Source organism: Rhinatrema bivittatum, chromosome 7 (assembly GCF_901001135.1).
Source record: "Rhinatrema bivittatum chromosome 7, aRhiBiv1.1, whole genome shotgun sequence".
NCBI classification, from domain to species: Eukaryota; Metazoa; Chordata; class Amphibia; order Gymnophiona; family Rhinatrematidae; genus Rhinatrema; species Rhinatrema bivittatum.
In genome coordinates, this window is record NC_042621.1 from 89512001 (window position 1) to 89539956 (window position 27956).

A 27956-nucleotide genomic window follows, 5' to 3' on the forward strand; every position below is an offset into this window, starting at 1 on the left:
AAGACATGTACTCTGTGGATCTGAACCCTAAAATCTCCATTGCCTCTGTAAATGTATACAGTTTTTTGGAAACGTGCATCTATAAAAGACACTATGATATAATGCCACAAACGTCCTAGTCTGCGGTATATGGGGTATTCCAAGCCTGGTATAAAACTTGATTTATCTAGTAATGGGATGTGCAGAGATTTGTTCCAAGGAAGGTTCAATAGCCTTCAAAGAGCTTGCCACCTCTCTTGCATATACGTAATTAAAAGTGAGTTGGACAGGTTTGAGGGCAATTCGTTTCGCCCTACATGTAAAATGTATCACAAATTTAATGGTGATACCATTTGTTTTTCCATTGTGAGATCTGCAGAATTACTGGTGCCCTCAACCAATATCTGAATCAACTTTGACCTGGAACAAATTCATATAGAGAACCCAAGTGATTTGCTATGTAGACACATGCCTAAGTATTTAACCCAAGCATCTGCCCATTGTAAAGGAAAATGGTCAGCAAATAAAAGTGCTTTGGGGTCACATAATATTGAATTTCTATCTCCCAGTCTCAACGCTGCCTCTAACGTTTAGACTAAAGGCGCCATAGAAAAAAATAAATAAAAATGTGGTTGAAAATGAAACACCTATCAGCCCACATACATAAATAAAATGTGTTGTGCTTTTCTTTGATATACTCATTTATTGTACAGCGGCTTTTGTTTATAAAATCAGTCTGTGCGCATTTTACCAGTTCACATTCCTGGGCGTAAGGCTTCACCGAGATGATGTCCTGGATCCAACCTTGGGTGGATGTCTCCATGTAATAAATGTCATATACATAATCATCACTCTTCTCATGGTGCTGTTCCCCTTGACTAGTTTCCGCCAAGGTTAGTTGTTTCCGAATCAGCCTTACTGAGTTGCAGAGAACCACATCTGGATCATCCGATTTCTATTTTTAAAAGAAAATCATCACATCAAAAGATATTCCAGATAATATTTGTGGAGATATGCTCACATTTATTACATATTCTTGACAAACACATCATATATACTGTGGTGATTAGAACCAATCCATCCTTGCTCCTCCACATAAATCTCACTTTTTAAATCTACTATACTTTGCCTATTTTGGCTTATATTTCTTTTAATTTTATAGCCCTACAGTGTAACAGTTTTCAGGAGTGTTCTTTACATAAATTACTAGCTTTGAACTGGACAGAGGCCAAATATATACCTTTGACTAGACAGTGTCCTACAGCTCTGACACTCTGTCTAAATACTTAATATGACATTAAAAAAAAGTGTAAAACATTAAGGGGCCTTAAAACTGCAATACAATTAAAGAAAAAATCTCATGATCAAAATAGGATCAGGCAGCAATACATATTCATCTGTACCTCAGATCATCTACTGTGAAATCCAGTTATTGTTATTCAGAGTCATAAATTTTTACTATGGTATAATCCCTAAAATATAGTACACAGAGTGCACAATTCCATAAGAAATTGTGGTATTTTTTTTCCCCAGCCAGGGTGTTGGGTGGTGGTTTCACACAGATGAAATAGCTGCCTGAATCCATTACTCTTTCCTTTTAACCATTTTAAATAAAAATACCTGCAAATCCCTAGAAAAGTTGGAATATGAGGAAGTAAGGCAATGCTGAAGATCTCCCTAACCCACAGGGTAATTCAGAGAACAATTCAATGCCTCTTTGCAGTACAATGGAACTAAAAATGGTGAGCAGCAGAAAGATGAAGAAAGCGAACTGAATCTTTTGCTGCTGACAAGTGGAACAGCGTTTTTTCGGCCAGAGGCTGAAACATCTTGAAGTTCCAAGTACCACAATCCTCCTCCAGGCTTGCACTCTGAGATGGGCCGCTGAACCTGTCTCTGCTGGGGACAGATTAAAGCAGTGTGGTGTGTCCCCAGCTACAGAAGAACAGTGAGATGGATGGATTACAGGAGCTCCCTGCAGAGATTGGCAAACACTAGACTTGAGGATGTGCTACGGGCTATTGTCCATTTGGAAAGAAATGTTAACTGGATGATTTCTCCCTCTTCCTGGATACCAATAAAGGGTAGACATCCTCTTCAAAAGTACAGGCTGCTAACCATAAAGAGGAGGTTAAAAGTTGTGTGAGCTCATGATCTTACTTCTCAAGAACTTAGATCTGTGATCATTAAGGATACTTCTTCCATTAATAGGCATTTGGAAATTTTTGAGAATAGATGAATACTTCTGAATCTTTGTTTATTTAACTTTCCACATACCTCTCTAATTGGTTCCAAAGAACTTGTAATGTATGTATTTTTGAAGAGAACTTGCCCTCCCTAAGATATATTTTCCTAATGTTAAATAAGATGATAGAGTGTCTTGTTTCAGCAGTTTCTCCTGATATTTTTAATTTAACTAATTTTTAGCAGTCTGAAGATATGATCAACGATCAAACAAACTTTACTGATTTCTTGTTCCACAAAAGCAGACAGAAAATTGAATGTGAGGTTTAAAAAAAACAACAAAAAAACAAAACAAAAAAAAAATCCCAGACACACCTTGTTTATGGCCCATAAGAAATGTATTTTTCCTGATGTCTGCAGACAGACAGATGAGGAGAAGAGCCTTTATCCAGCGTAGCTTTCTGCTTCAACGGCAGGGGGGAATGAAGAAAAGGGGATCTATAAAAACCACAACCAAGGACTGAAATACATAGTCTGGGTAAACAAATAAGCATGGGTGTAGCTTGCTTATTGCGGCGGTTAATACCCCTAACTAATTAAGCTATTTCACTTAGATGCAGTTCCAACACTGCTCTCTACATTAATGGCGGGGATGGAAGGGAAATAGAACCAAAAGGTTACTAAGGGCCAAGAGTAACGGATAAGTATGAGAAAAAAAAAAGTGCAAAAGCTTGCTGGGCAGACTGGATGGGCCGTTTGGTCTTCTTCTGCCGTCATTTCTATGTTTCTTTCTTCAACTGAGAGATACAGATTAGAATTTAGGCGGGGAATTTGTTCTTGTTACCCTGCCAAATGTTGAATTAACTTGAATGGAAATAGATATACCTTTTTTCAACCCATTCATCTTATTAGATAGTAGGGTTGCTGTGAATCTTGCCTTTACCCAAAGATCCATCTGATTTGCTGTGAAATGCAGTTGATTTGTTAATAAGATCAGTTTACCTTTATTGATTTTTTTCCTCTTGTCAGGGACATTGTTCCATTGGTCCTTAATTCCATTATGATTGTGGCCTTGATAAATGGGTAATGCATTTTTTTGGTTTTCTCTCAAATAAAATGATACTTTTGTGACTTGTTTTATACCCTGGGTTTCTGTCAAGCTGCTTTTATGCTTGTTTGAATTATTTTGAAACTTATAAAGAATTTAATTTTTTTTTTAATTAAATATTCTAAGCCTCTGCGTTTGCTGGTTGAGTGTAGACTTTTTTTTTAGTGTTTTAATGTGGATGCTTTATTAGACCAGTCAAAGTTTATTTTTCAAAAAGTCTGTGGTTGTCTTGTGCTATTTTTTTTTAATGTCTCTGTTTTGTCTATTTATGTTCTTAGGGGCGGATTTTCAGAGCCCTGCTCGCCTAAATCCGCCCAAAACCGGGCGGATTTAGGCGAGCAGGGCCCTGCGCGCCGGTAAGCCTATTTTACATAGGCCTACCGACGCGCGCAGAGCCCCGGGACTCGCATAAGTCCCGGGGTTTTCGGAGGGGGCGTGTCGGGGGCGGGCCCGAACCGCGCTGCGTTTTCGGGGCGTGTCGGGAGCGGGCCCGGGGGCGTGGCTACGGCCCGGGGCGGCCCGGGGGCGTGGCCGCGCCCTCCGGACCCGCCCCTAGGTCGCGTCCCGGCGCGCAGGAGGCCCGCTGACGCGCAGGGATTTACGCCTCACTCTGGGAGGCGTAAATCCCCCGACAAAGGTAAGGGGGGGGCTTAGACAGGGCCGGGTGGGTTGGTTAGGTAGGGGACGGGAGGGGAAGGTGAGGGGAGGGCAAAAGGAAGTTCCCTCCGAGGCCGCTCCGATTTCGGAGCGGCCTCGGAGGGAACGGGGGTAGGCTGCGCGGCTCGGCGCGCGCCGGCTATACAAAATTGATAGCCTTGCGCGCGCCGATCCAGGTTTTTAGCAGATACGCGCGGCTCCGCGCGTATCTACTAAAATCCAGCGTACTGTTGTTTGCGCCTGGAGCGCAAACAAAAGTAGGCCTATTCGCCGAGTATGAAAATCCGCCCCTTAATGTATTTATTATGTAATGTTTGTAATCTGCCATGAATTCTAGATATATGTAGAATATAAATAAAGTCTATTATCTGTAATGAGATTTTTCCATTATAGCAGGATAAATCAGATATAACCAGTATGTGAGGTCATCCAATAGCACAGAGAACATAAGAAATTGCCATACTGGGTCAGACCAAGGGTCTATCAAGCCCAGCATCCTGTTTCCAACAGTGGCCAATCCAGGCCATAAGAACCTGGCAAGTACCCAAAAACTAAGTCTATTCCATGTTACCATTGCTAATGGCAGTGGCTATTCTCTAAGTGAACTTAATAGCAGGTAATGGACTTCTCCTCCAAGAACTTATCCAATCCTTTTTTAAACACAGCTATACTAACTGCACGAACCACATTCTCTGGCAACAAATTCCAGAGTTTAATTGTGCGTTGAGTAAAAAAGAACTTTCTCCGATTAGTTTTAAATGTGCCCCATGCTAACTTCATGGAGTGCCCCCTAGTCTTTCTACTATCCGAAAGAGTAAATAACCGATTCACATCTACCCCTCTCATGATTTTAAACACCTCTATCATATCCCCCCCTCAGTCATCTCTTCTCCAAGCTGAAAAGTCCTAACCTCTTTAGTCTTTCCTCATAGGGGAGTTGTTCCATTCCCCTTATCATTTTGGTAGCCCTTCTCTGTACCTTCTCCATCGCAATTATATCTTTTTTGAGATGCGGCGACCAGAACTGTACACAGTATTCAAGGTGCGGTCTCACCATGGAGCGATACAGAGGCATTATGACATTTTCCGTTTTATTCATCATTCCTTTTCTAATAATTCCCAACATTCTGTTTGCTTTTTTGACTGCCGCAGCACACTGCACCGACGATTTCAATGTGTTATCCACTATGACACCTAGATCTCTTTCTTGGGTTGTAGCACCTAATATGGAACCCAACATTGTGTAATTATAGCATGGGTTATTTTTCCCTATATGCATCACCTATATGCATGCACAAAAGTCCTTCATGTGGCCACTATTATATTAGCCCCTCAGTCTCTTCCAGAGTTAAACCTTAGTAATCGGCTCTTCAGGGAGGTGGGTAGATAATGGACTATTTATCTTGTCTATAGAATATCCCTGTTATGGGTAAGATGCAGGATTAAATCAGCCATAACCACGGGGAGTCCCAAGATTAGACAAAAAAAAAAAAAAAAAAGACTGAGGATCTTATGAGGAAGTGCACGTGTGGGAACTCTTAAGAGCTAGGAAAGAAGGGTACATTCTGCACAGTCAGATAACCTTACCGAAATGTCATGCTAATTCAGCCGTTCTTATTGATGGCGAAACATTGAGTCTAAAGCCAATACCTCTTGGCACATTGCCAAAAATGTATGTTTATGATATTGCGTAGATCTAGAAATATTTGGAAAAAGCCCAAATACATTCTGGCCATGAAATAAGGTTGACCTATTCTTAAAGAAGACTCTCATAAAAGAGTCCCAATCTTGAGGGAAAACAAAAATAAGAAGCATCCCTCTATTGGTGATCTCTTCATCCCCAGGATACCAGTAATGTCCAGGATTTTTTTGGGGGTGGGGGTGTGTCAAATGACCCTTTTCTTGTGAAGCTTCCTGTTGCTGTCTCTCATTCTTCCCATCAGATGGGAGAAAGAAAGCTCTGTTGGCAGCAGAGCCTCAGAAGGGATCCATATAATCTCCAAGTGATAGTACTTTATCACTACAATAGGAGTGTTGAAACCGACCTGGGAAAATTAAATTTAGAGCATGAATGTTCAGGTGCCTGGAAACAAATATCTCAATTCTTCGACTTCTGAGATAACACCAGGTTATCTTGCAACAACTCACTCTTGAGAAGCAGATATATGAGTTACTTGTTGCTCTAACTGTCCCACTTTCTCCAACTGGAAAACAAGGTCCACCTCATTGGAGCTTATTCTCTTAAGAACATCCATAGTTAGTCACTAAAAATACCAGATCTTTATGGGAGGCTTAACCAGGGGAGGTCTAATGATAATACCAGTTAATGTTTCTGGCACAGTTTCTTCTTCAGGATGACCTACTCCAGCTATACTTCTCACCATAAACTGTATCGCCGAGCTATCCTGTGCTGGCTTCTGCGATGTACTCTCCCCTCTCGTCAGGTCTTCCAAACCCTTAGCCAGGGAAACATAGCCACATCTTTCGGCATCTCTTGGAGTGATGAAGCAGTCTCGCCGTCAGCACTGTGGGTTGGAGAGAGAGGTGTTGCTGACATACCTGGACTTAGCAATGTCTCCATGTCAGACAGCAAGGATACTCGTTCTTTCCCTTCTGCATCCAAGGACTCTCCACCAGATGCACTCACACCTGCTGTCTGTACAAAGAACCCATTAACTTTGCTTGTCAAGTAAGGCTTTTATTGGGGTAACCTCACAAATTTTCCCTTTACTTTTGACCATGATGGGGGAGGGGAAACAAAACAAAACACACTGGCATGCCCTCTCATCTAGCCGCCATCTTGATTCTGCCCTCCTCCCTGGGTGATTACTCCTAATGTAAAATCTATAAGATTTGCCATATTGGGTCAGACCAAGGGTCCAAACCTAGTATCCTGTTTTCAACAGTGGCCAATACAGTTCTTAAGTACTTGCCAGGATCCCAAGGGGTAGATAAATTCCAAGCTACTTATCCCCAAGAATAAGCAGTGGATATCTGCAACTCTACCTTAAGTGTTTATGGACTTTTCCAAACCATTTTTAAATGCAGCTACACTAATAGATTTCACCACATCCTCTGGCATCGTTGGATTTCTCAGATTAGGGTTATTTTTCTCCCTTTGCGCATTGGATTTACACTTGTCCATATTAAATTTCATCTATCATTTAGATGCCAGTTCTCCAGACTTGCAAGATCTTTCTGTATTTCCTCACAATATGCCTATTAAACTACCCTATTTTTGTGTCATTTGCAATATGTCCTCGGCCAGTGGCACAGCAAATATTGTGCAAGTGGAAGGAAATATGGATTCAACTAAATATCAACATATCCTAGAAGTTAATGTCCTACAGTCAGTAAGAAAACTGCAGCTGAAGAGAGTATGGATATTTCAGCAAGACAACGACTTGAAACATACCTCAACCATAATGAAGGTTTTGAAATTTATTTGTTTATTTAATGAGTTTCATATACCGTTATTCGGTTTTGCCATCACAACGGTTTACAAAGTTATAATGTTTAAGAGTGTTTCAAAAAATGGTTTATATGGTTAACATAGAATATATCATTTGTGTATTAGGTTCGGATATTAAACCAAATATAACATAACTGAGAAATAATAAAATGAAATAAATAGTTTGTTGGGTCCATAAGTCTTCTTAGTGTTATATGATGGTGGCAAAGTTTTGATTCATTGGGCGAGTTGGTAAGCTTTAGTAAACATCCATGTTTTTAGATCTTTTTTGAAAGTTTTTTTCTTGTGTTCTGAGATCTATTGGCAGGGTGTTCCAGAGTTTGGGGCTTCCAAGTGAAATTGCTCTCTTTTGAGTTGAGGTGAGTTGTTTGGATCGAGACGATGGGATGTTTAATAGTCCTTTATTTGCTGATCTGAGGTTTTTCTTTGGATCGTGAAATTTAAAGGATGGAGTAAGCCAGTTTGTTTGTTTTTCATATAATATTTTATGAAGTACGGATAGGATTTTGTATTCAATTCGAAGTTTATTTGGGAGCCAGGGTAGAGATATTAGGGTAGGAGTGATGTGATCCTGTTTTTTTGATCCTGTGAGTATTTTTGCAGTTGGTTTTTGTAGGATCTGTAGTGGGCGGATGGTATTGAAAGGTAGGTTGAATAGTAAAGAATTACAGTAGTCCAGGTTGGAGAATATGAGAAGTTGAAGGACTGATCTGAAATCATTGGGGGATAGGAAAGTTTTTAAATGATGAAATGTTAGTAGTTTGTGATAACCATCTTTGATTTTAGCTGTGATTTTTGAAGGAGAGTTCTTTGTCAATTATGACTTCGAGGTTACGTGCATGATTGGTTGGAGTGATAGTCACTTTTTGATTTATTAAGTTGAGTGGTGGAGGTTGAGGAAAGTTGTTCTCTCTGTCCAGTAAGATTATTTCAGTCTTGTCAAAGTTTAGTATAAGTTTAGTAGTTGCTTTATTTTGTTTAGGTATGTGGTTATTTTTTTGTAGGTTTCTTCTAAGGAGTTGATTATTGGGATTAATATTTGAATGTTGTCTGCATAAATGAAGTGGGTTAAGTTCAGTTTTGATAGGAGGTGGCAAATGGGAAGGAGAGAAATGTTGAAGAGTGTAGCTGATAGTGCAGAACCTTGGGGGGGGGGGGGGGGGGGGGGGACGACAGACTCCAGTGTTTAGATTTACTTTTTTTGAAAGTGTGTCATTTAACCATACTTGGTATGTTCTTTGTGATAGATATGAAGTAAACCATTGTAGAGTTTTTTCCTTTTGCACCAATTTCTGATAGACGTTCGATCATAATAGAGTGGTTTACAGTGTCAAAGGCTGCTGATAGATCGAGTAGTACCAGAAGGTAGCTGTGGCCATTTTCAAAACCTTTGAGTACGGTGTCATTCAATGATAGTAAAAGTTTCGGTGTTTAGTTGTTTTCTGAATCCAAATTGTGTGGGAAGTAGTATATTGTTTTCTTCAAGGTGGTCGCTGACACGGGAGTGGACGATTTTTTCAATGATTTTGGCTATGAAGGGTAGGTTTGATATTTGTTGGTAGTTCAGAGGATTTTCTGGATCAAGGTTGTTCTTTTTCAGACTGGGTTTGATAATTGCTGATTTTAGGCATTCTGGATATGTTCCTTCGGTGAGGGATAGGTTTACGATTTCAGTTAAAATTTTAGTTATTGAAGGTATGATATTTTTTATTGTCGTTATGGGAATAGAGTCAATGGGGCGTTTAGCTGGGTTCACTTTTTTGATGATTGTTTGGATTTTGAGAGATGATGCAGTTTCAAAGTAGGGCCAACTTAATGTTTGAGAATTTTGTATTTTCTAGTCTTGAGAGTTATTGTTGTTATTAATTAGGTTTTTGATTTTTTCATCAAAGAATTCTGCGAGTTCATTACTTGTGATCTTAGATATTGAAGATAACTGGTCATCATTGAATGATTTAGTTACACTTTTTATATTTGTGAAAAGCATCTTTGGGTTATGTCGGTATTTGTTTATTTTATTTGAGTAGAAGTCCTTTTTTGTTTTGTTGAGTTTTTTGTAGTCAGCTAGTTGTGTTTTGTATGCATTAAGTAGAGTAGTTGATTTATTTTTCCTCCATTTTTCCTCCTTTTTTTCTGAGTGCACGTTTGGCTGATCTGATGTTTTCATTGTACCATTGGTTTTGATGTTTTGGATTTTTTATTGTTTTCTTTATCATGGGGTTTATCTTATCAGCTACTGTTTTAGTGATAGAGATCCAAGAAGAAGTTGCTTTCTCAGCATTTGAAAGGTCTATGTTTGTTAGATCTGTTTGTAAGTGTTTCACTGTGAAAGGGTGGTCTATATGAGAAGGATTTAGGTGGGTTTGTTATTGTAGTAAATTTATGGTTTGAGTATAGGTTTGCATGGATTATAGAGTGGTCAGACCAGGGTATCTTGGTGATCTTTGTTTGGTGGATATTCCATATGTTAGTATTTATGAAGTCAAGATCAAGATGTGACCTGCTTTGTGCGTTGGTCCATTGATAATTTGGCTAAGGCCTATTGATGAGAGTGCGTCAATTATTGAGGAACATGTAGGGGAGTGAGGGATGGTATCTATGTATATGTTGAAGTCACCTAAGATGATTATGGGTTTGTTGATGGATATTTTTGTCAAGAAGAATTCAATAAGTGGTGAGCAATTTTGATTCAGAGTATTGGGGGGCAGTATATCAGGCAGATTTGTAGTTTTGGTGAGTCAAATAGAGCAATTTCAAGAGGTGTGTAGTTGATGGTTGGGAGTAATTTCATCTGTAGATTTTTTTTTGATGATTAGCATTAGGCCTCCACCTTTCTTTTTTGGTCTGTGAATTGAAAAGGTTTTGTAGAAAGGGTTGTTGATTTGATTGATTAGTACTGAGTCTGTGTTTTTTATCCATGTTTCCGTGATTGCCATGAAGTCTGATTTGTCATCTTGAAGAAAGTCATTGATAATGGGAATTTTTTTTATTATGGATTGTGCATTAAAAAGCATGAATGATAGTGCTAAGTAGCTGCTGTATGTTTTAGTTTTATTATGAGATAAAATAGAGTGTTGGTAATTGTGGTTTTTTGGTTTCATGCTTATGTTGTTTTGGTTAATTTCTAATTTCAAATTATTTCTGTGTTTCTTGTTGTCGTTGGGTGGTTGGGGGTTTTCCATATCTTGGCTGGTTTAGGTGGAAAGTTTAAGATTATTAGTGCTCAATATTGTTAGCACTAAGGTTTGCACTAAGGGGTGCACAAAGGGGAATGCCCCTTTGGCACGCGACGCATGATGCTTGGTGGTCGCGACCGATTTGAACGGTCCGCGGCTTGAGGCGATGACTTCAGGGGGCGGGATTTTTAAAAGTCACTTGCCTTCTTTTTTCAGAGTTTTTTTCTTTTACCTTCCTTTCCTTTCCCTGAGGGTGCCTGGCGCTGGGAATGTAAAATGGCCTTCACAGTCCCCATTCTTGATTATTGAAAATCTGAGGAGATCTCAAAACATGCAGTGAATGCAAGGAGATCTAAGAATGTTTCTGAGTTATAAAAGCAAGAAAAAACAATACCCAAAAACAAGAATGGAAATACTCATATAACTGGCTACAGGAAGTACTTGGAAACAGAGCCAGTGCAGGTTTATTAGGCGCCCTAGGCGAAACTTACAGCCTGCTGCCTCCCCACCTGGGGTCACACCCTCCCTACACAAATAAAATTATGCATGTATAATAATTTAACATAAAAAGGCATTCAAAGTACAGTCTTCAGGAGATAAAAATAATCACTTATAACATGTATATTATATTTACATGTACTGCTGTGGTGCCAACCAGAAAAACCTGCAAAAAAAGTAAAAAAGACATTTGGAATTTATATTAGGTCTGTTGTAATGTTTTTTTGGAATGGGCTTGGCCCTCAAAGTCATGAATAAACTGTATTATAATTATTGTAAACCTCCCAGCACTCAAACAGTAATAACTACTTATAAAAAAGCAACACTACAAATATTGCACTAGGCCCTAAAACACCAATACACCTCCTATTAGGAAACTAGAACAAGCCAGGTTTCTATAGATCCCTACCAAGAAACTACAAGCTAGCAAAATACCTCACTTTAGTCATACATGCAGAACACAGACCAGATCCTCACCAAATGAATAAAGACACCATAAACTGTAAACAGATACGTGTTGACAAAAACTGAACCAGAAACCACAAGCCAGAATCTTTACGCAGTGCAACAATGAAAAACCAGAAATATTCTTCATTAAACAAACAAAAATCGATAAATATAAATTTTCTATAGAGTAAAACCATACCAATAAAAAGAATAAATATTTCATAACAGCTGACAAATAGAACATGCAATAAATTAAAAGTTATACAAATTTTCCAAATACCAATAAATTATTTAAAAAACAGACACAGACAGCTCCCAATAACAAAATCCCCTGCCGTCTATACCTGGGGTCTTTTGAATTCCAGATGCCCTGAGATTGTTGTGGATTAGCGGGGGAAGAGGAAAAGAGTTGTTGCTCATAAGACTTTATCCTCTCTCTCATACCCACACATGCCTGCTCTCTCATACATGCACACACTCACGAACATGTTCTCTCCCCTTACTGCTCCAACCCTGGCAGCACAAGGCCAAAAGTAACCGCCTCGTCCTTCAGCCCCTACAGCCCACGGTGCTCTTCCTCTTTCTTCAGGCCTGCGGGGCCATCGCTTCTCTGCCTCCTGCAGGGCTTCCTACAGCTGAGCAGGGACTGGGGCTGTTACGGCTTCTTGAGTGGACGGGGCCCATTCTGCTCGACTGCTGCTGCTCTTCCTTGCAGCGTGGCCTGGGCCAGTACCGCTTCTTCCTGCGGCGAGAACGCGCTTTCCTTCTTCCAGCCTGCGCACGGGAACGCGCCGTGGTGTTTTCTCTTACAGCTACGTGGGCAGGAAGGAGAGAGCATGCCGATGCCGCCCCTCCCTCCTCCCTGATCGGTGGCGACTTAGGTGGTCGCCTAGTGCTTCCACCGGCCCTGCTTGGAAGCTGTTATTTCTGCCCAAGGAGACATTAACAAAATACTGAGTGAAAGAGTACACACCATCTTTTGAAGTAAAAGGGATGGACCCAAAAAACAAAGCGGAAGCCGATCCAATATTGCTGAGTAGCGAAGAAATAAAAAAAGATCGGTGTAACAAGGGACTCTTTATTAGAACTTGCCCGACTCTGGCCGAGTTTCGCTCACACAGGAGCTGCCTGAGGCATCTTTTGAATTCACCATTTTATTATTTTCAATCTGAAAAAAAACAAAAACCTGCAAATAGTAATTAGGCATTCAAATTTGCAGCGAGACAAGTAACTTTGTACCATATACAAGTTGTGTCAGTTTCTGAGATTCAATGAAACACACATACAATTTAACCAGGGTGCCTCAACTTTTGCACACAGCTATAAATCGGTTAGTACTTACGCCAGAAGAGTTTTCTGCAGAGCCACTGAGACTGGTGTCTGCTTCTTCATGTATTATATCAAACAGCTGGAATGCTTCTGAGTTTTCTAAATTTCCCTCAGCAGAACCAATGCCTTCTATTTCTAAGGCTTCTTTTTTAATGGTAGAGTCTGACTTAGTACTTCCTGTTGAATCTACTTCACTTGTAGAAAGTTCTGCCGCATCCCCATCCGCATAGCTTGATCGACGGCTGGTTATCAGGTGGTAACGATTTTCATGGCGAATAGTGTGCTTTGAGACTCTGAGATTCTTCCGTATTCTTTGGTTGCTTCCTAAAGATGGACGCAGGGTCTGGGCTACTTTGTCTCGACAAATGGCGTCTTGTATATACTTCTGAAATGGTTCACTCTAGTTGATAAGTGGGTGGGGGAAAAAAAAAAAAAAAGGAGTGAAAAAACAAAAATCAGTCACATGAGCACTAATTTAATCGAGCAGCACAAGGCTAACAATAGAAAGATAAAATATGTTTTTGATTAAAAAGATACGTTTTTGATTAAGCTGTATATAAACAAATAAATAAATAAATAAACAAACAAAAATAACATTTGTGTAACTGTCAAATGGATATGGCAAGAAAAAGTAATTTTGTTAATCATGATTCCTGAACTGTTCAGTACTTACCGTGAAACTAAACATCAAAACAGTAGGACTGCCCCACTTTATAGCCAATATTATTCCAATTGCCTTGCCTTTCCAGAAATTATTCTAAAAGGTTGCTGGGGTTGAAATTCGATTTAAACTGTTGTATTATTATTTTTGTTTTTATGAAGTCACTGCTTATGTATGTTTTATTATGTGATCCAATAAGAACAATTGCTTTGGATAAGAGAAAAGCAAGTTTGCTAACAGTAAATGATGTTTTCCATAGATAGCAAGATGAATTAGCCTTGATCTGGGGGAGTGTGCCACCTGGCGGCACTGGATGGAGCAGTCTCACCAAGCTAATAGAGCTTTCAGCTCTACTGGGCATGCGTGGGAGGTCCCGCACAGGTATGGCTAGCGTAGCTTCGCAGTCCATTCCAAAGTAACATGATGAATTAAGAATCTGCTCTCCAGGGAGGAGGGTGGGCATCTCATGGCTAATTAATTCTGCTATCTATGGAAAACACCATTTATAGTAAGCAAACTTGCTTTTTTTCGGTCGATAAGCGTGGCTGAATTAGCCATGATCTGTGGGGAGTCCCATAGCTGAGGGGTGGAGTAACTCATACTACCAAACGTTAGTTCAATTTTTAAAAATGTTTTTGCAACCTGGACTCCATTGTGGACTCTGTGTGCCATAAGACAGCATGTCCCACTGCACTGTCCAGGGAAGCCAGGAAATCCAGACAGCTGTGGGAGATGAAGATTGGCACAGATGACCAGATGGCAGCTTAGCAGATATTCTCGATGGTCACCCCGCTCAGGTGCATGCACCTGGTGAGTTCTGACCAGCCCTGGCAGAACAAGGGCAGTTGCCATGTAGCAGTGTTGAATACAGAGGTGATCCAATTTGATAGAGTGCTTTTGGATACAATCCTCCCAAGTCTGTTTGGGTTGTAGGAAATGAACAGTTCAGTAGCCTTTCTGTGTGCTTGCATATGACGTTTATAGTATGCTATGGCTCACATGCAATCAAGCGTATGCAGAAGCTTTTTGTCCTCATGAGCATGAGGCTTGGAGTAGAAGGTGGAAAGTGTAATAGACTGATTCAAATGGAAAGCAGAAACCACCTTCTGGAGAAACTTAGGATACATTTATAACACAACTTTGTTGTGGAGGAACAGTAGATAGGGTGAGAAGCTTTTGAGTGCCTGAAGTTCACACACGCAGCGTGCTCAAGGGACTGCGATCAGGAAGAGTAATTTCCAAGTCACATATTTGAAAGAGGCAGACTCGAGCTGCTCAAAAGGGGGGTTTCATAAGAGCAATAAGGACCACATTGATGGCCCAAGGAACTGGGGGCTTTGTGGCTGGTAGATACATTCGTATAAGTCCCTTCATGAATTTCAATACCAGAGGGTGAAGGGAGATTGAGTGTCCATTGTCTTGCATATGATATGCTGCTATGGTGCTCAGGTGGACTCTGACAGGGTTATAGAGTTGAACATGCACACTCTGGTATTTCCAAACATTAAAATGTTGAAACTATAGTAAGATAATATAAAAAATATAGATACAGGAGACATCTCTTGAAAGGCTTTCAATCACATTTGGAGCTGCAGCCTACAGAAAATCCACCAAATGACAGAAGTAAAAAAATAAATAAATAATGCTCCTTGAACTTCACGCAATGTTTACACGGTTCTCTTAATGAAAATGGAGCGCGTGACAAAATGCTCTGATGACAAAGATGACATGTTTTTCATGCCACTCAAGCTTGTTGTAAAACATCAGGGAGAATATATGTTTCTTTTGCAACAGAAGACCAGTCCTTTATACAATCAAGTCTCTGAACCCACTCCCTCCAAAATAATTTCTTACCCAGATTCCAGAACTTGATTAAAACCTAGAATACCTTCTTGCGTACCTATTGTACGTAAGATATCTGACCTTTAATTAAAGACCTCAAGTTCGGCATTGGGAAATATTAATTTGCTATATGAAGGATGGATTCCATAGGTGCTAAGGACACCTCCCACCAAATAACATTTAAAGAGCTCCAGAGCTGACACGTTGAGTGACTGCCATAAAGAGCTGAAGCTGCACTAGAATACTGTGCACCACTTTCCGCTTGACAACCGAAGCGCAGGGAGAGACCATAAAGGCATTGGGAATGGAAACACGAAGCTCGAGGGCATAACCCAGACAGACCACATCCAATACCCAATGATCCAAGGTTACCTGGGTCCATTCCTGATAAAGCTTCTGCAAGCAACCACCCACAGGTAAGACCAGTAAGTGGCTCCCAAGAAGGAAGCTGAATCTGATCTCAGCTGTTTCAAATTGAAAAAGGACTGACCCATTCCTTTTGAACCCTGTGAGTCTCGAAAGAAGTAAGAGGATAAGCCTTCCCAGCCTATAGAGACTACTATCTTGAAGCTAACATCAGCCCTGATTAGAATGGAAGAAAGACTGCGGCTTATCCTCCAGGACTCTGAGGTTTTAAGATCCCCCAAATTCTTCACTAGCTGATACAGATCTTCCTCAAAAAGGAGCTTGCCCAGTCGAGACTTCGACCAGGAGTCTGGAGACCAGTTACGAAGCCAAAGAAGTCTCCTGGATGCTACCAACCTAGAAGATACCCGAGAATTACATGGCATCTGCCAAAAAGGCTGCACCGGATTCCATATAAGCTGGTTCTTCACTCTCCGGAAGCTGCTGATCTAACATGAGAACTCAGACCACAAACTGAAATCTAGACTGCCAGAGGTGCTAAACTAAACTGATGTTTCAGCAGTTCAATCCTCCTATCCTGGGGATCTTACGAGAATTGTTACCCTCAACAGGAATTGTAGTGTGCCTTCTCTTTGACACCCTTTGCCCTCCCTGCCCGTTTGCCTTGGCCATGTGTTACTTTGTTTCATTTGTTTAACTTGATATAATTCACGTCTGCCTTCATCCCCCCTCATGTTATTATTGTTTCCTCTGCTAGTTTGTACATAGTGCTACCTTGTATATAGCAGTGCTTATTACCTTTATTGTAAATTTGTATATTACGCGCATTACTAGTTCAGCTACCTTTGCTCTTTCACCTCAACGTTCTGTTCATTTGTTAGTTCTTCCTGTCCTTTTTTCACCCTTCCCCACAGTGCATTTTGATTCCTTGCTGCTCCCCTTTCCCCAACCCCTGTTATATTGTATTTTCTCTTCAGTTCTATGTAAACCGATATGATGTACCCTTGAATATCGGTATAGAAAAGCCAATAAATAAATAAATAGTGATTGCTGTGACCCAGATATCAACTTGAGGCATCTGAAAAAGACATTGGACTGTCTCTGCAGACAGCAGGGCCTTCACTGCCAAGACCCTTTTCAGCAGCCTCCCATTCAGCTAATACCATCTTCTCAACCTCAAAGTGGAGTGGAAAGGCCCTAGTGGACTTATGGACTACCTTAATGACAGGGTCCTAGACTGGTGTCTCTTCAACAACTAGATCTGCAATACAGAGGCACAAAACTACATTCTATAAGAGCTGCAATTTCCTCCTTGCAAAAATTGCGAATCACCAAATCCTCCTCCCTATCAGAGGACACTTCATCCTCCTCCAGCAAACACAACTGACCGAGTCCCCCTGATGCTCTGCCACTGGGGTAGGAGAGTCAATAGCTCCTCTTGGCTTCTTCTGAGAAAATGGGGGCCCTGACTGACAAATTCTGGAACAACTTACCTTTTGATATGAGGTTGGTGACTTGTCCAAAACAATTTAAATCACTCTTGAAGACATTTATCTAAGTTGGTTTTTGGGTAACTTTTATTCATCTGCTGGGTAGTCTGCTATGTCACCTCTAGTTATATAAGTTCAATTTATGCATTTCAGTTTGATTTTTGTTTATGTTAGGACATCTTTTTTGCTTTTTATTGTTATGATTTTAATGTGTTTTACAATTTTGTTTTATCTTGTGATTTTTCATTGTAAATTGCCTAGAGCTTTGGCATTAGGCAACACATAAAATGTATGTGGCTCTTACCATCAGACCTCTGTATAGAACAGAAGGCCTAATGCAGGAAATGAAAAAATTCAGGGGAAAAATCAGGACAGTCCCCAACCTACAATTCAGCATCCAGACTGAGGTATTTTAACCAAGGCCAAAACTGGCGATTCCTCATAAACTCCCTCCGAATTCAGCCAGGCCTGAAAGTCTGAAATGTCTGGAGGAAATGAACTCAAAATGACTGGCGCTCCTGCCAAAAATGGCACGTCAGGAGCCTCTCCTAAAGGTTGCTCAGGCTCTGAGGACGACTTCACAACTGATGGGGAAGGGACGGAGAGCTACTGGAGACTGAGTGCACTCCCCGACTACTTCCCCCATACAGACACAAGATGCCCACAGTGGCCCTGAAACCTCAGCAGCCGAACACATGGAACCACAAGCTACACAGTGGTGGCTGTGCTCCGATTTTTCCATGCAGGCCCAGAAAGCTCCCGATGCTGCAAAGTGGTAAGCCAATATAAAGCCGCCACTCCCCTTCCCATTACAGCAAACATATCCTACAGCTAGGGCCTTGTGATGAAGGCTATCTCCAGAATGGCTCCCCAAGCACTGCCTGTCTTTCTTGGCTCCTTCCTTTGCTTCAAATACTTAAAGCAACAGGCTGGCAGAATAAATGCTGGGGGGAGAGGGGGTGGGGAGGCAGAAGGGTTGAAGACTTGTCTCCAGAACACTGCAGCAAAGAAGAAACTGGCTGTCTTCTTTTTTTTTTTTTTTTTTAAAGAGAGAATGCTCCCCCCCCCCCTCCCCCTCCACAGGTTGCAACAAGCCCCCTCTGGGACTGTGAACCTCAGCACTGGGTTAGCTCTCCTAGCAGAACCAGGGGCCTGGCCCTAAGCTGAGTCAGAAATCCTGTTGCACCACCAGTAAGTCCTACCATCTGCTGGAGGCAGTGTTCCTCTGTGCTGCACCAATCTACATAGTGGTGATGATGTCACTGAAAAGGTTTTTGTGCTCTGCCTCCATCTGCTGGTAGAGGGACATAACCCACCTGTAAAGACTTATTTGACAGGTATAGCAGGATGAAATGGAATGATGGGTTCTGCATTAGAAGTGGCTGCCTAGGAAAAAGGATCTTGAAGTCACTGTGGACAGTACATTGAAATCCTCAGGTCAGTGCAAGGTGGCACTCAAAAAAGCAACGAGAATGCTAAGAATTATTTGGAAATGAATGGAAAACATCGAACACTTCTGTATAAATGTCTGGTGCAACTGCACGCACCTTGAATATTTGTGTAATTCTGCTTGATCCATCTCAATTAAGATATGGTGAAATTTATACTTACCAGATAATTTCCTCTCTTTTAGTCCTAGCAAACTAGTCCACACCTGCAAGATTCCCCTTCTTGCCAGTAGGTGGAGGCAGAGAATTTTTTTTCCACATTCTTGTTTGTTTTTTTTGCTTATGTTACTCATCCTTTACATTTTGGGATAGCCGGGAAGTTCCTCAGTAGCCTCTTGCTCTAGCCTATTAGGTTAATGTCCTGCATTTTTCTTTTTTTTTCTTTCGGAAAGGTACCTGGACTGGTCTATTAGGACTAAAGGAAAGTAAAGTATAAATTTCACCTTCCTTTTCGTCCTACAGACCAGTCCACACCTGCTGGATGTACCCGAACAGTAACTGTTTCGGGGGGGTTGAGGGCTTAGGGGCCCCCCAACACTACTTTGCTAAACTTCAGATCCTCTTCTACCTGCAAGTCTAACCTGTAATGGTTTGTGAACGTACCCCAGGAGGACCATGTGGCTGCCATACAAATATCCTGAGACACTGCAGCCCTACTCTCTCCCCATGAGATTCTTGAGCTCTAGTAGAGTGGGTGCATAAGGCCCTTGGGGCCTGCTTCCCCTGCGCAATATACGCCACCACCATCACTTCCCTAATCCAGCGTGCAATTGAGGGCTTAGAAGCTGCCTGGTCCCATCTCTGGCCTTCCAATAGGACAAACAATCTGCCTGACCTCCTAAATTCATTGGTGACTTTTAAATAATGTAGCAGCATCCTCCAGATGTCTAGCAGGTGACGGCTGTCCCGTGCCTGTCCCTTCCCCGTCCTCCTCAGAATTGGTAAAACAATCTCCTGATGTGCGTGAAACTCTGACAGCACCTTAGGTAAGAAGGATGAAACAGGACGAATAACTACCCTGTCCTTGTGAATTGACAGGTAGGGCTCCCTACAGGACAACGCCTGGATCTCTGAGACCCTTTGGGCCAAGCATATAACCACTAGAAAAAGACTGCCTTTAAAGTGAAGTTCTTTAATGTTGCTCCTGTAAGTGGTTTAAAGGGTGCCTTGGTCAAGGTCCCACATGGGTATTACCTGGTGCCTCAGAGGCCGTATGCGTTTTACTGCCCTCGAGAAAAGGGCTATGTCAATGTGAGCCCCCAGGGAGCTTCCTTGCAGCTGGCCCCTAAAACAGGCTAATGCTGCCACCTACACTTTGAGAGAGTTTAGGGCAAACCCATGCTCTAGGCCATCCTGCAGGAACTGCAAGGTTTCCCTAGAGTTTTGCTGTTTCTGGGGAGACTTTTCTTCCCTTGCACCACTCCTCAGAAATCTTCCAGACCCTACCATACACCCAGAAGGTAGAGTGGCTCCTAGACCTTAACAAGGTGGCTACCACTGCCCTTGAATAGCCTTTTTTTCTCTAACCTGTCCCTTTCAAGATAATAATAACCTGACTTTCCCCACTTGACTGGGCCCTGCCTGAGCAGGTTCTCAGCTTTCCCTAGCCTTAAGAGGTGCATTCCTGCTTAGCCTCACTAAGTCCGCATACCTTGACATTCTGAGCCAGTCTGGGACCACCAGTATGATCCAGCCCCCGTTATCTGCTGCTTTCCTCAGTACTCTATTAAGAGCCATGGCGGAAATACGAACAGCAGCTGGTCCACCGGCCACGGCTGGACTAGGGCATCTACTCCTTTTGAACCTTGTTCCTGGTGCCTGCTGAAACGTTTTTCTACCTTGGCATTCCTTCGTGTTGCCATCAAATCCCATTCTGGCCTTCCCCACCTCTCTACTACTCTCAAAAATGCTTCCTCCAACAATTCCCATTCTCCATGGTCTAGCGCATGCCTGCTGAGTTAGTCTGCCTATGTGTTCTCCTTCCCTGCTATGTAACTGGCTCTTAACCCCGTCAGGTTCTTTTCTGCCCAGCTCATTAGTTGTTCCGCTTCTTCCTCTAACTGCCAACTTCGCATCCCTCCTTTCCTGATTATATAGGACACTGCTGTGATGCTGTCAGAAAGGACTCTTACCAGCTTCGCTCTGACCCTGGGGCTTAGATATTTGTGCACCAACCTTACTGTTCTCAGCTCCAACAGGTTTGTTGAGGCCTCCCTCTCCTTGGCTGACCATCTATCCTGTACCACCTGTTCTTTTCAATGTGCCTCTCAGCCTAACCTGCTGGCATCTGTCACTAATGTCACCCAGTCCGGCGGAACTAGACTGACCCCTGCTAATATGTTGCTTTCGATTAACCTCCAGCGTAGGCTGGCTCTGGTCTTGGAGGTGAGCCTGAGCCTCTCTCTATATCTTCCCCCCTATGATGGGCCCTCTGCCCGATCAGGCTGCTCAGAGAGCTGGTGTGGGCGGTGCATCTGCTCGCAATCCTCCCCTCCTCACCTGATCGCCGCTGTCTGGTGATTCATAGCCATCACAGAGGGGGCAAAAGGAGCCCGCGATGGAGCTCCTCCTTCTTGTCCCATGTTGTGCACATTTCCGACCCCTCTTGGCCAAGTGTCTTGCTGCTGGAGGGGAAGAGGCCTGTGTCCCCGCCGCTGTGGCTTAGGATGCCAAACCACTCCCTATGAGTGTGTTCCTCCCCCTCCTGGAAGTACCCTATGCAGACTATGGCTTGCGTAGGACTACTCCAGGGTTTTTGGTTTTTTTTTTTCAAAAGGTGAGGAGGGGTTCTCCCCGGAATCTAACTACCTTGACCTATTCCTACTTCTGTTTTGTTTTTTTTTTTATAGTTCCTAGCTATTCCAGTATACCTCCCACCTAACTGGAGGCAGAGAACTACTGAGGAACCTCCCAGCTATCCCAGAATATATAGGGTGAGTGACCCAAGGGGAAAAAAACAAAAAATAAGAACATGGAAAAAAGTTCTCTACTTCCACCTACTGGCAAGCAGGGGAATACCGCAGGTGTGGATTGGTCTGCAGGATGAAAAGGAAAACAAAATTAGAAAAGGCATAGAAAAAGGCAACAAAAATGGTAAAGAGGATACAATGGTTCCTTTAAAAAAACAAAACAAACAAAAAAAAAACCTAAACAAGTTAGGGCTCTTCAGCTTGAAGAAGCAAAAACTGAGAGGATATCTTACAGATTTGTAAAGTCACAAATAGGGTGCAACAAATAAACAGGGATCAGCTATTTGCCTTTTCAAACAGCATTACAACTAGTTCTAGTTCCTTAGAAGAATTAAAACAAACTGGAGAAAGTATTTTTTTTTTCATTCAACTCACAATCAAGTTGTGGAATTTATCATCATGTCAATAGTATAGATAGGCTTAAAAATGGATTGGACAAGTTCCTGAAGATCGATGTGATGTCCAAACGAATGTCAGTATATAAAAGAATTAAATTAAATAAAAATAATAAATAAATAAAAGTTCAGCAAGCAACCCTGGGGCGGCTGGAAAAAAAAAAAAAAAAAAAAAGGCCCAAACCGCAGGAAACGGAAATTTCCAGCAGCGGGCCAATAGCGAAGGCAGAACCGAAAGGTTCATCTGAAACATCTCTCTAATATATTTGGGGAAATTTCCTTCGTTTTTCGGGGTGGCCGAAATAGGACGAACTAGACAATTTCGTTCTAGATGAATGCACATCCCTATAAGATATACCATACTGGGTCAGATCAAGGGTCCACTAAGCTCAGTATCCTGTCTCCAACAGTGGCCAATCCAAGTCACAAATACCTGGCAAGTACCCAAACATTAAATAAATCCCAAGCTACTATTCCTTATTGATAATAGCAGTTTATGGATTTAACCTCTATGAACTTATCCAGCCCTTTTTTAAATCCAGCTACACTAGCTGCTTTAACCATGTCCTCTGGCAATGAATTCCAGAGCTTAATTGTGCATTGAGTGAAAAAGAAATTTTCTGATTTGTTTTAAATATGCCTCTTGCTAACTTCAGAGAATGCTTCCTAGTCCTTGTATTATCCGAAAGGGTAAATAACCATTTCATATTTACCCATTCAAGTTGTTTCATGATTTTGTAGACCTCTGTCATATCTCCCCTCAGCTGTCTCTTCTCCAAGCTGAACAGTCCTAACCTCTTTAGCCTTTCCTCATAGGGAATCCGTTCCATGCCCTTTATCATTTTGGTTGCTCTTCTCTGGTCTCTCTCTAGTGCAACTACGGTATATCTTTTTTGAGATGCGGTGACCAGAATTACACACTGTATCAAGGTGTGGTCTAACCATTGAGCAATTTTATTTATTTGCCATTCCCTAATTCCTATAATTCCTAACTTTCAGGCCGATTCAGTAAAGTCCGCGGGAGAGCGGGCGAACTCCCACTCTCCCGGCGCACACCAACCACTCGGCAATTCAGTATGTAAATTAGGCCCGGCGGTAAAAACGGGCAAAAGGAGGCGCTAGGGACACTAGCGCATCCCTAGCGCCTCCTTTTTGACAGGAGTGGCGGCTGTCAGCGGGTTTGACAGCTGACACTCAATTTTGCCGGCATCAGTTCTCGAGCCGCAAAATTGAGCGTCCGGTTTTCGACCCGACAGCCGCCGGCCGACTTCCAATTATTTTTTTCTTAACTTTTTTTTTACTCTTCGGGACCTCCGACTTAATATCGCCATGATATTAAGTCGGAGGGTGCACAGAAAAGCAGTGCCGGAAAAATTTCTGAAAGTAAAATGTGTGGCTTGGCTGCACATTTTACTTTCTGAATCGCGCGCGAATACCTAATAGGGCCATCAACATGCATTTGCATGTTGAGGGCGCTATTAGGTTCGGTGGGTTGGACTCGCATTTTCCGCCCCTTACTGAATAAGGGGTAAGGGAAAATGCGCGTTCAAGGACAGGTTAACAGTGCGCTCCATCGAAGCGCACTGTACTGTATCGGCCTAATTGTTTGCTTTTTTATCACTGCAGCACACTGAGCCGATGATTTTAATGTAATATGTAATTTCTTATGTTCTTATCAACTATGACGCCCTGATTTTTTTCCTGGGTGGTAACTCCTAAAATGGAACCTAACATCGTGTAGCTACAGCATGTGCTATTTTTTTCTTATAGGCATCACCTTGCACTTCTCCACATTAAATTTCATCTGCCATTTGGATGCCCAATTTTCCAGTCTCACAAGGTCTTCCTGCAGTTATCACAATCTGCTTGTGATTTAACTACTCTGAATAATTTTGTGTCATCTGCAAATTTGATTACCTCACTCACCGTACTTTCCAGATCATTTATAAATATATTAAAAAACACTGGTCCAAGTACAGATCCCTGAGGCACTCCACTGTGAAAACAGACCATTTAAACTTCTGTTTCCTGTCTTTTAAACAGTTTGCAAACCACAAAAGGGCATCGCCTCCTATCCCATGACTTTTTAGTTTTCTTAGAAGCCTCTCATGAGGGACTTTGTCAAACACCTTCTGAAAATCCAAATACACCACATCTACTGGTTCACCTTTATCCACATGTTTATTCACCCCTTCAAAAACATGTGGCGTTGTGAGGCAAGACTTCCCGTAGGCAAATCCTTGCTGGCTGTGTCCCATAAAAATCATATAATAGTTTCCACAATTTTTCCAGGCACTGAAGTCAGACTCACTAGTCTATAGTTTCCCAGATCACCTCTAGAGCCTGTCACCTTCCAGTCTTCAGGTATAATGGATGAATTTAATGATAGGTTACCAATTACTTGTAAGAGGTCTGAAATATCATTTTTTAGTTCTTTCAGAACCCTGGGATGTATACTATCCGGTCCAGATGTATTGCTCATCTTCAATTTGTTAGTCTGGTCTACTAGTCCAGGTTCATCGTGATTTGGGTCAGTTCATCTAAATCATCATTCTTGAAAACCATGTCCGGAACCGGTATCTCTCCAACATCCTCTCTGGTAAACAGCCTTATCTTCCCTAAGTGCTCCTTATAAGAACATAAGAAATTGCCATGCTGGATCAGACCAAGGGTCCATCAAGCCCAGCATCCTGTTTCCAACAGAGGCCAAACCAGGCCACAAGAACCCAAACACCAAGAAGATCTCATGCTACTAATGCAATAGCTGTGGCTATTCCCTATGTAAACTTGATTAATAGCCTTTAATGGACTTCTCCTCCAAGAACTTATCCAAACCTTTTTTGAACCCAGCTACACTAACTGCACTAACCACATCCTCTGGCAACAAATTCCTCTTGATCATCTAACGGGCCCATCAACTCCCTTACAGTCTTCCTGCTTTGGATATATTAAAAAAAATTGTATTCCTCTATGGACAACTTAGAGGTATATTGCAAAACGTTTTATAGGCATTTCAAATTATTATATTCCAGCCTATATATTAATATTTCTAAGACAGATGACAGCAAACATAAATGACCTGTCCCATCTGAATATGCTCAGGTTTGACAATCATTTATAAAGGCCATCAACTAAAATTAGCTAGCTAAATAGCTAATGCGCAGCTAATAATATTAAGAGCAGCGTATCCTGCCGTAAGATGCACATATCTCTCTCTACACCTCACATGTAAAAGAAAAATACATAGATAAGGCACAGTTTCACCTAAGAGTCAATGCACGTCCATTAAGTCTGACAAGCCTGCCCTGCGGTCTCAAAAAAGAAAAGCACGGCAGCAGCCATTACCTGCGTGGAGACTGTTCCTGCAAACTTGAACGTGGTTGTTTCGACCGGACCCAGCAACTGAACGGGCTCCGCTTCCGTTTCATGGCGAAGGCGTTTACACGTAAGAACCAATGCTTCGGCCGGATCCGCTGCCCGCTTCCTTTTAACCCGCAAAACAGCGGCCACTTCCATACCGAACTTCTCTCCCCTGCCAGACGCCACACACTCCAGACCGTGCCGCCGTACCCCCCCGCGAGACAGCGAAACGTCATCCAGCGACGCAGGGTTCACGCATCCGTTGCGTAGGAAGAGCAAGAGCGACCACTCAGAATAAAGAGGTTTGAAACGCATGGTAATGCAGGTGCATTCTGGGAACATGGCTGCTTCCATGGTGGCATCGTTGGGTGTAGTGCTGAAGCTGTGATGGTAAAGGAGTTCGTCTTGGGTTTAAAATTGGTATTTCTTGTTTGTTTTTAACTAAGATGAAGCAGTGATATATGCAGGACGGATTTGTCTTTTTACTTGGTCAGAGATTAGCATCCGGGAGTACTAGCTATACTGCTCTGAGCAGTGCTATTTACTTGTTTTGCTTTAGTTCATGCTTTTTTATTTTTTCATTTGTAACTCCTGGTGACACAGGTAGAAAAAAGGTATTTTCCTGTCATACAGTCTAAAGGCTCAGTACAATAAGGAGTGCTCAGTAGAGGCATAGTTTTACTCGCGATTGTGGGTACATTTTTTTGTAGGCAAATAGTTCTAAAGCAGCAGAGTTTGTGCATAAAAATGCATATGTAAAGCATTCGGCCATGAATGAAATAACATGTACGTAAGCTTGGAGAAGAGACGACTGAGGGGGGATATGATAGAGGTGTTTAAAATCATGAGAGGTCTAGAACGGGTAAGTGTGAATCGATTATTTGCTCTTTTGGATAGTAGAAAGACTAGGGGGCACTCCATGAAGTTAGCATGGGGCACATTTAAAACTAATCGGAGAAAGTTCTTTTTTACTCAACGCACAATTAAACTCTGGAATTTGTTGCCAGAGAATGTGGTTCGTGCAGTTAGTATAGCTGTGTTTAAAAAAGGATTGGATAAGTTCTTGGAGGAGAAGTCCATTACCTGCTATTAAGTTCACTTAGAGAATAGCCACTGCCATTAGCAATGGTTACATGGAATAGACTTAGTTTTTGGGTACTTGCCAGGTTCTTATGGCCTGGATTGGCCACTGTTGGAAACAGGATGCTGGGCTTGATGGACCCTTGGTCTGACCCAGTATGGGACTTTCTTATGTTCTTATGAAATAACATGTACGTAAGAGCTTACAGTTTTAACGGACAGGTTAATTTTTTTAACACCTGATGCAATAAGTTAAAATTCATCGGGAGTTACGATATGCGTACACCTAGTGAAAATGTATATTCAGCCCTTGGGTAGGGGCTGAATCGGGAGGGAGAATCTAGGACCATAGCTTTGGTTGTGCTTCTAATTTATCCGGCTATTGTCCTGGAGGTGAATTCAAAGTTAGAAACTTAACTTTACTCCTGGTCAGAAGTGGAGTATCTAGTGTTAAGAAAATGTGATGTGCTCAGTCAGCGCATCTCTCTGCATTGGGAGGGAGAGCTTAAATGTCATCATTTGCATGGGATTTCCATGTGAGGGCGCTGAACTGAGTGCACATTTTTAAAGGCGTATGCAGGCCGATGCAATATCGGCGTGTATTAAATGGGTGCTCATGATTGACTGCCTGTTCTCTTTACACGTGCCAATCCACTTCTCCTGGGTGCCCGATTTAATATTTAAATGTGCTGCCACGGTAGAAAGGAAGTGCTAGGGAAAATTTTGCATCCTTAGTGCCTCCTCGGCATCAAGTGCCCAGGAGAGAGGTGGCTGTCAGCAGGTTAGGAAAATGGACGCTCAGTTTTATTAGCATCCGTTTTCCTAACCTGTGCACAGCCACGGGTTAGGAAAATGGACCCTCGTTAATTGAGTGTCCATTTTCCTAACCTGACCGCTGGTGACACTTTAAAACTTTTTTTTTCTTTTCTCCTTTCCTAGGTTCCTCCAGCTTAATATCACCACAATATTAAGTCAGAGCAACTACAGAAAAGCAATATTTTCTGCTTTTCTGTAAACTTTTGCGGCTTCTTAAGAATTAATGCCTACTCTGGGAAGGCATTAATTTTTTAGAGTAAAAATGTGCACATCAGGGGTAATAACTAATAGCCTCATTAACATGAATTTACATGTGATGAACACTATTAGCTTCGCACTTGTATGGACACTTGTTTTGGACATGCTGATCCCCCTTATTATATGAGGGGTTTTGGAAGCACATCCAAAACGTGCATCCAAGTGCCTGTAAAGCTGTCTGCTCGTCTGAGCGCACTGTATTGCATCAGCCTGATTTAATGCAGATAAAATTCCTTCCTGCACAGGGAATAATGTTTAATTATTTGCAATTAAGGATCTATGCCCTGCTATTTCTTGGAGGTAGATGATATCCTTTGCTGGAAGCTATTGCAAAATGGACTAGAGCAGTTCATCAGCATAAGTTGCAGCAATAATTTTTCCTGCCATTCTGAATTCAAATCAGCTACGCAGAACAATATCT

General features: G+C 41.9%; 2 protein-coding genes across 8 annotated transcripts in view; one reads left to right on the forward strand and one right to left on the reverse strand.

The window, feature by feature from the left end:
- SLC7A6OS (solute carrier family 7 member 6 opposite strand) overlaps nt 1-25624 on the reverse strand; it is a 49199-nt gene extending 23575 nt beyond the window's left edge. The window contains exons 1-3 of the mRNA XM_029608664.1: nt 25367-25624; nt 12864-13250; nt 731-934 (exon numbers count right to left, since the gene is read on the reverse strand). Of these exons, the coding sequence (XP_029464524.1) occupies nt 731-934; nt 12864-13250; nt 25367-25537 (762 nt within the window). The 5' untranslated portion in view covers nt 25538-25624. The remainder of the gene's footprint in view (nt 1-730; nt 935-12863; nt 13251-25366) is intronic.
- PRMT7 (protein arginine methyltransferase 7) overlaps nt 25562-27956 on the forward strand; it is a 323317-nt gene continuing 320922 nt past the window's right edge. For 2 of the 7 annotated variants that reach the window (XR_003857729.1, XM_029608657.1), the window contains exon 1: nt 25630-25771. The gene's annotated coding sequence lies outside the window, so the exon portion shown is untranslated. Of the gene's footprint in view, nt 25802-27956 lie in introns of all 7 variants that reach the window. The other 5 variants (XM_029608658.1, XM_029608659.1, XM_029608662.1 and 2 more) reach the window with 5 other exon arrangements.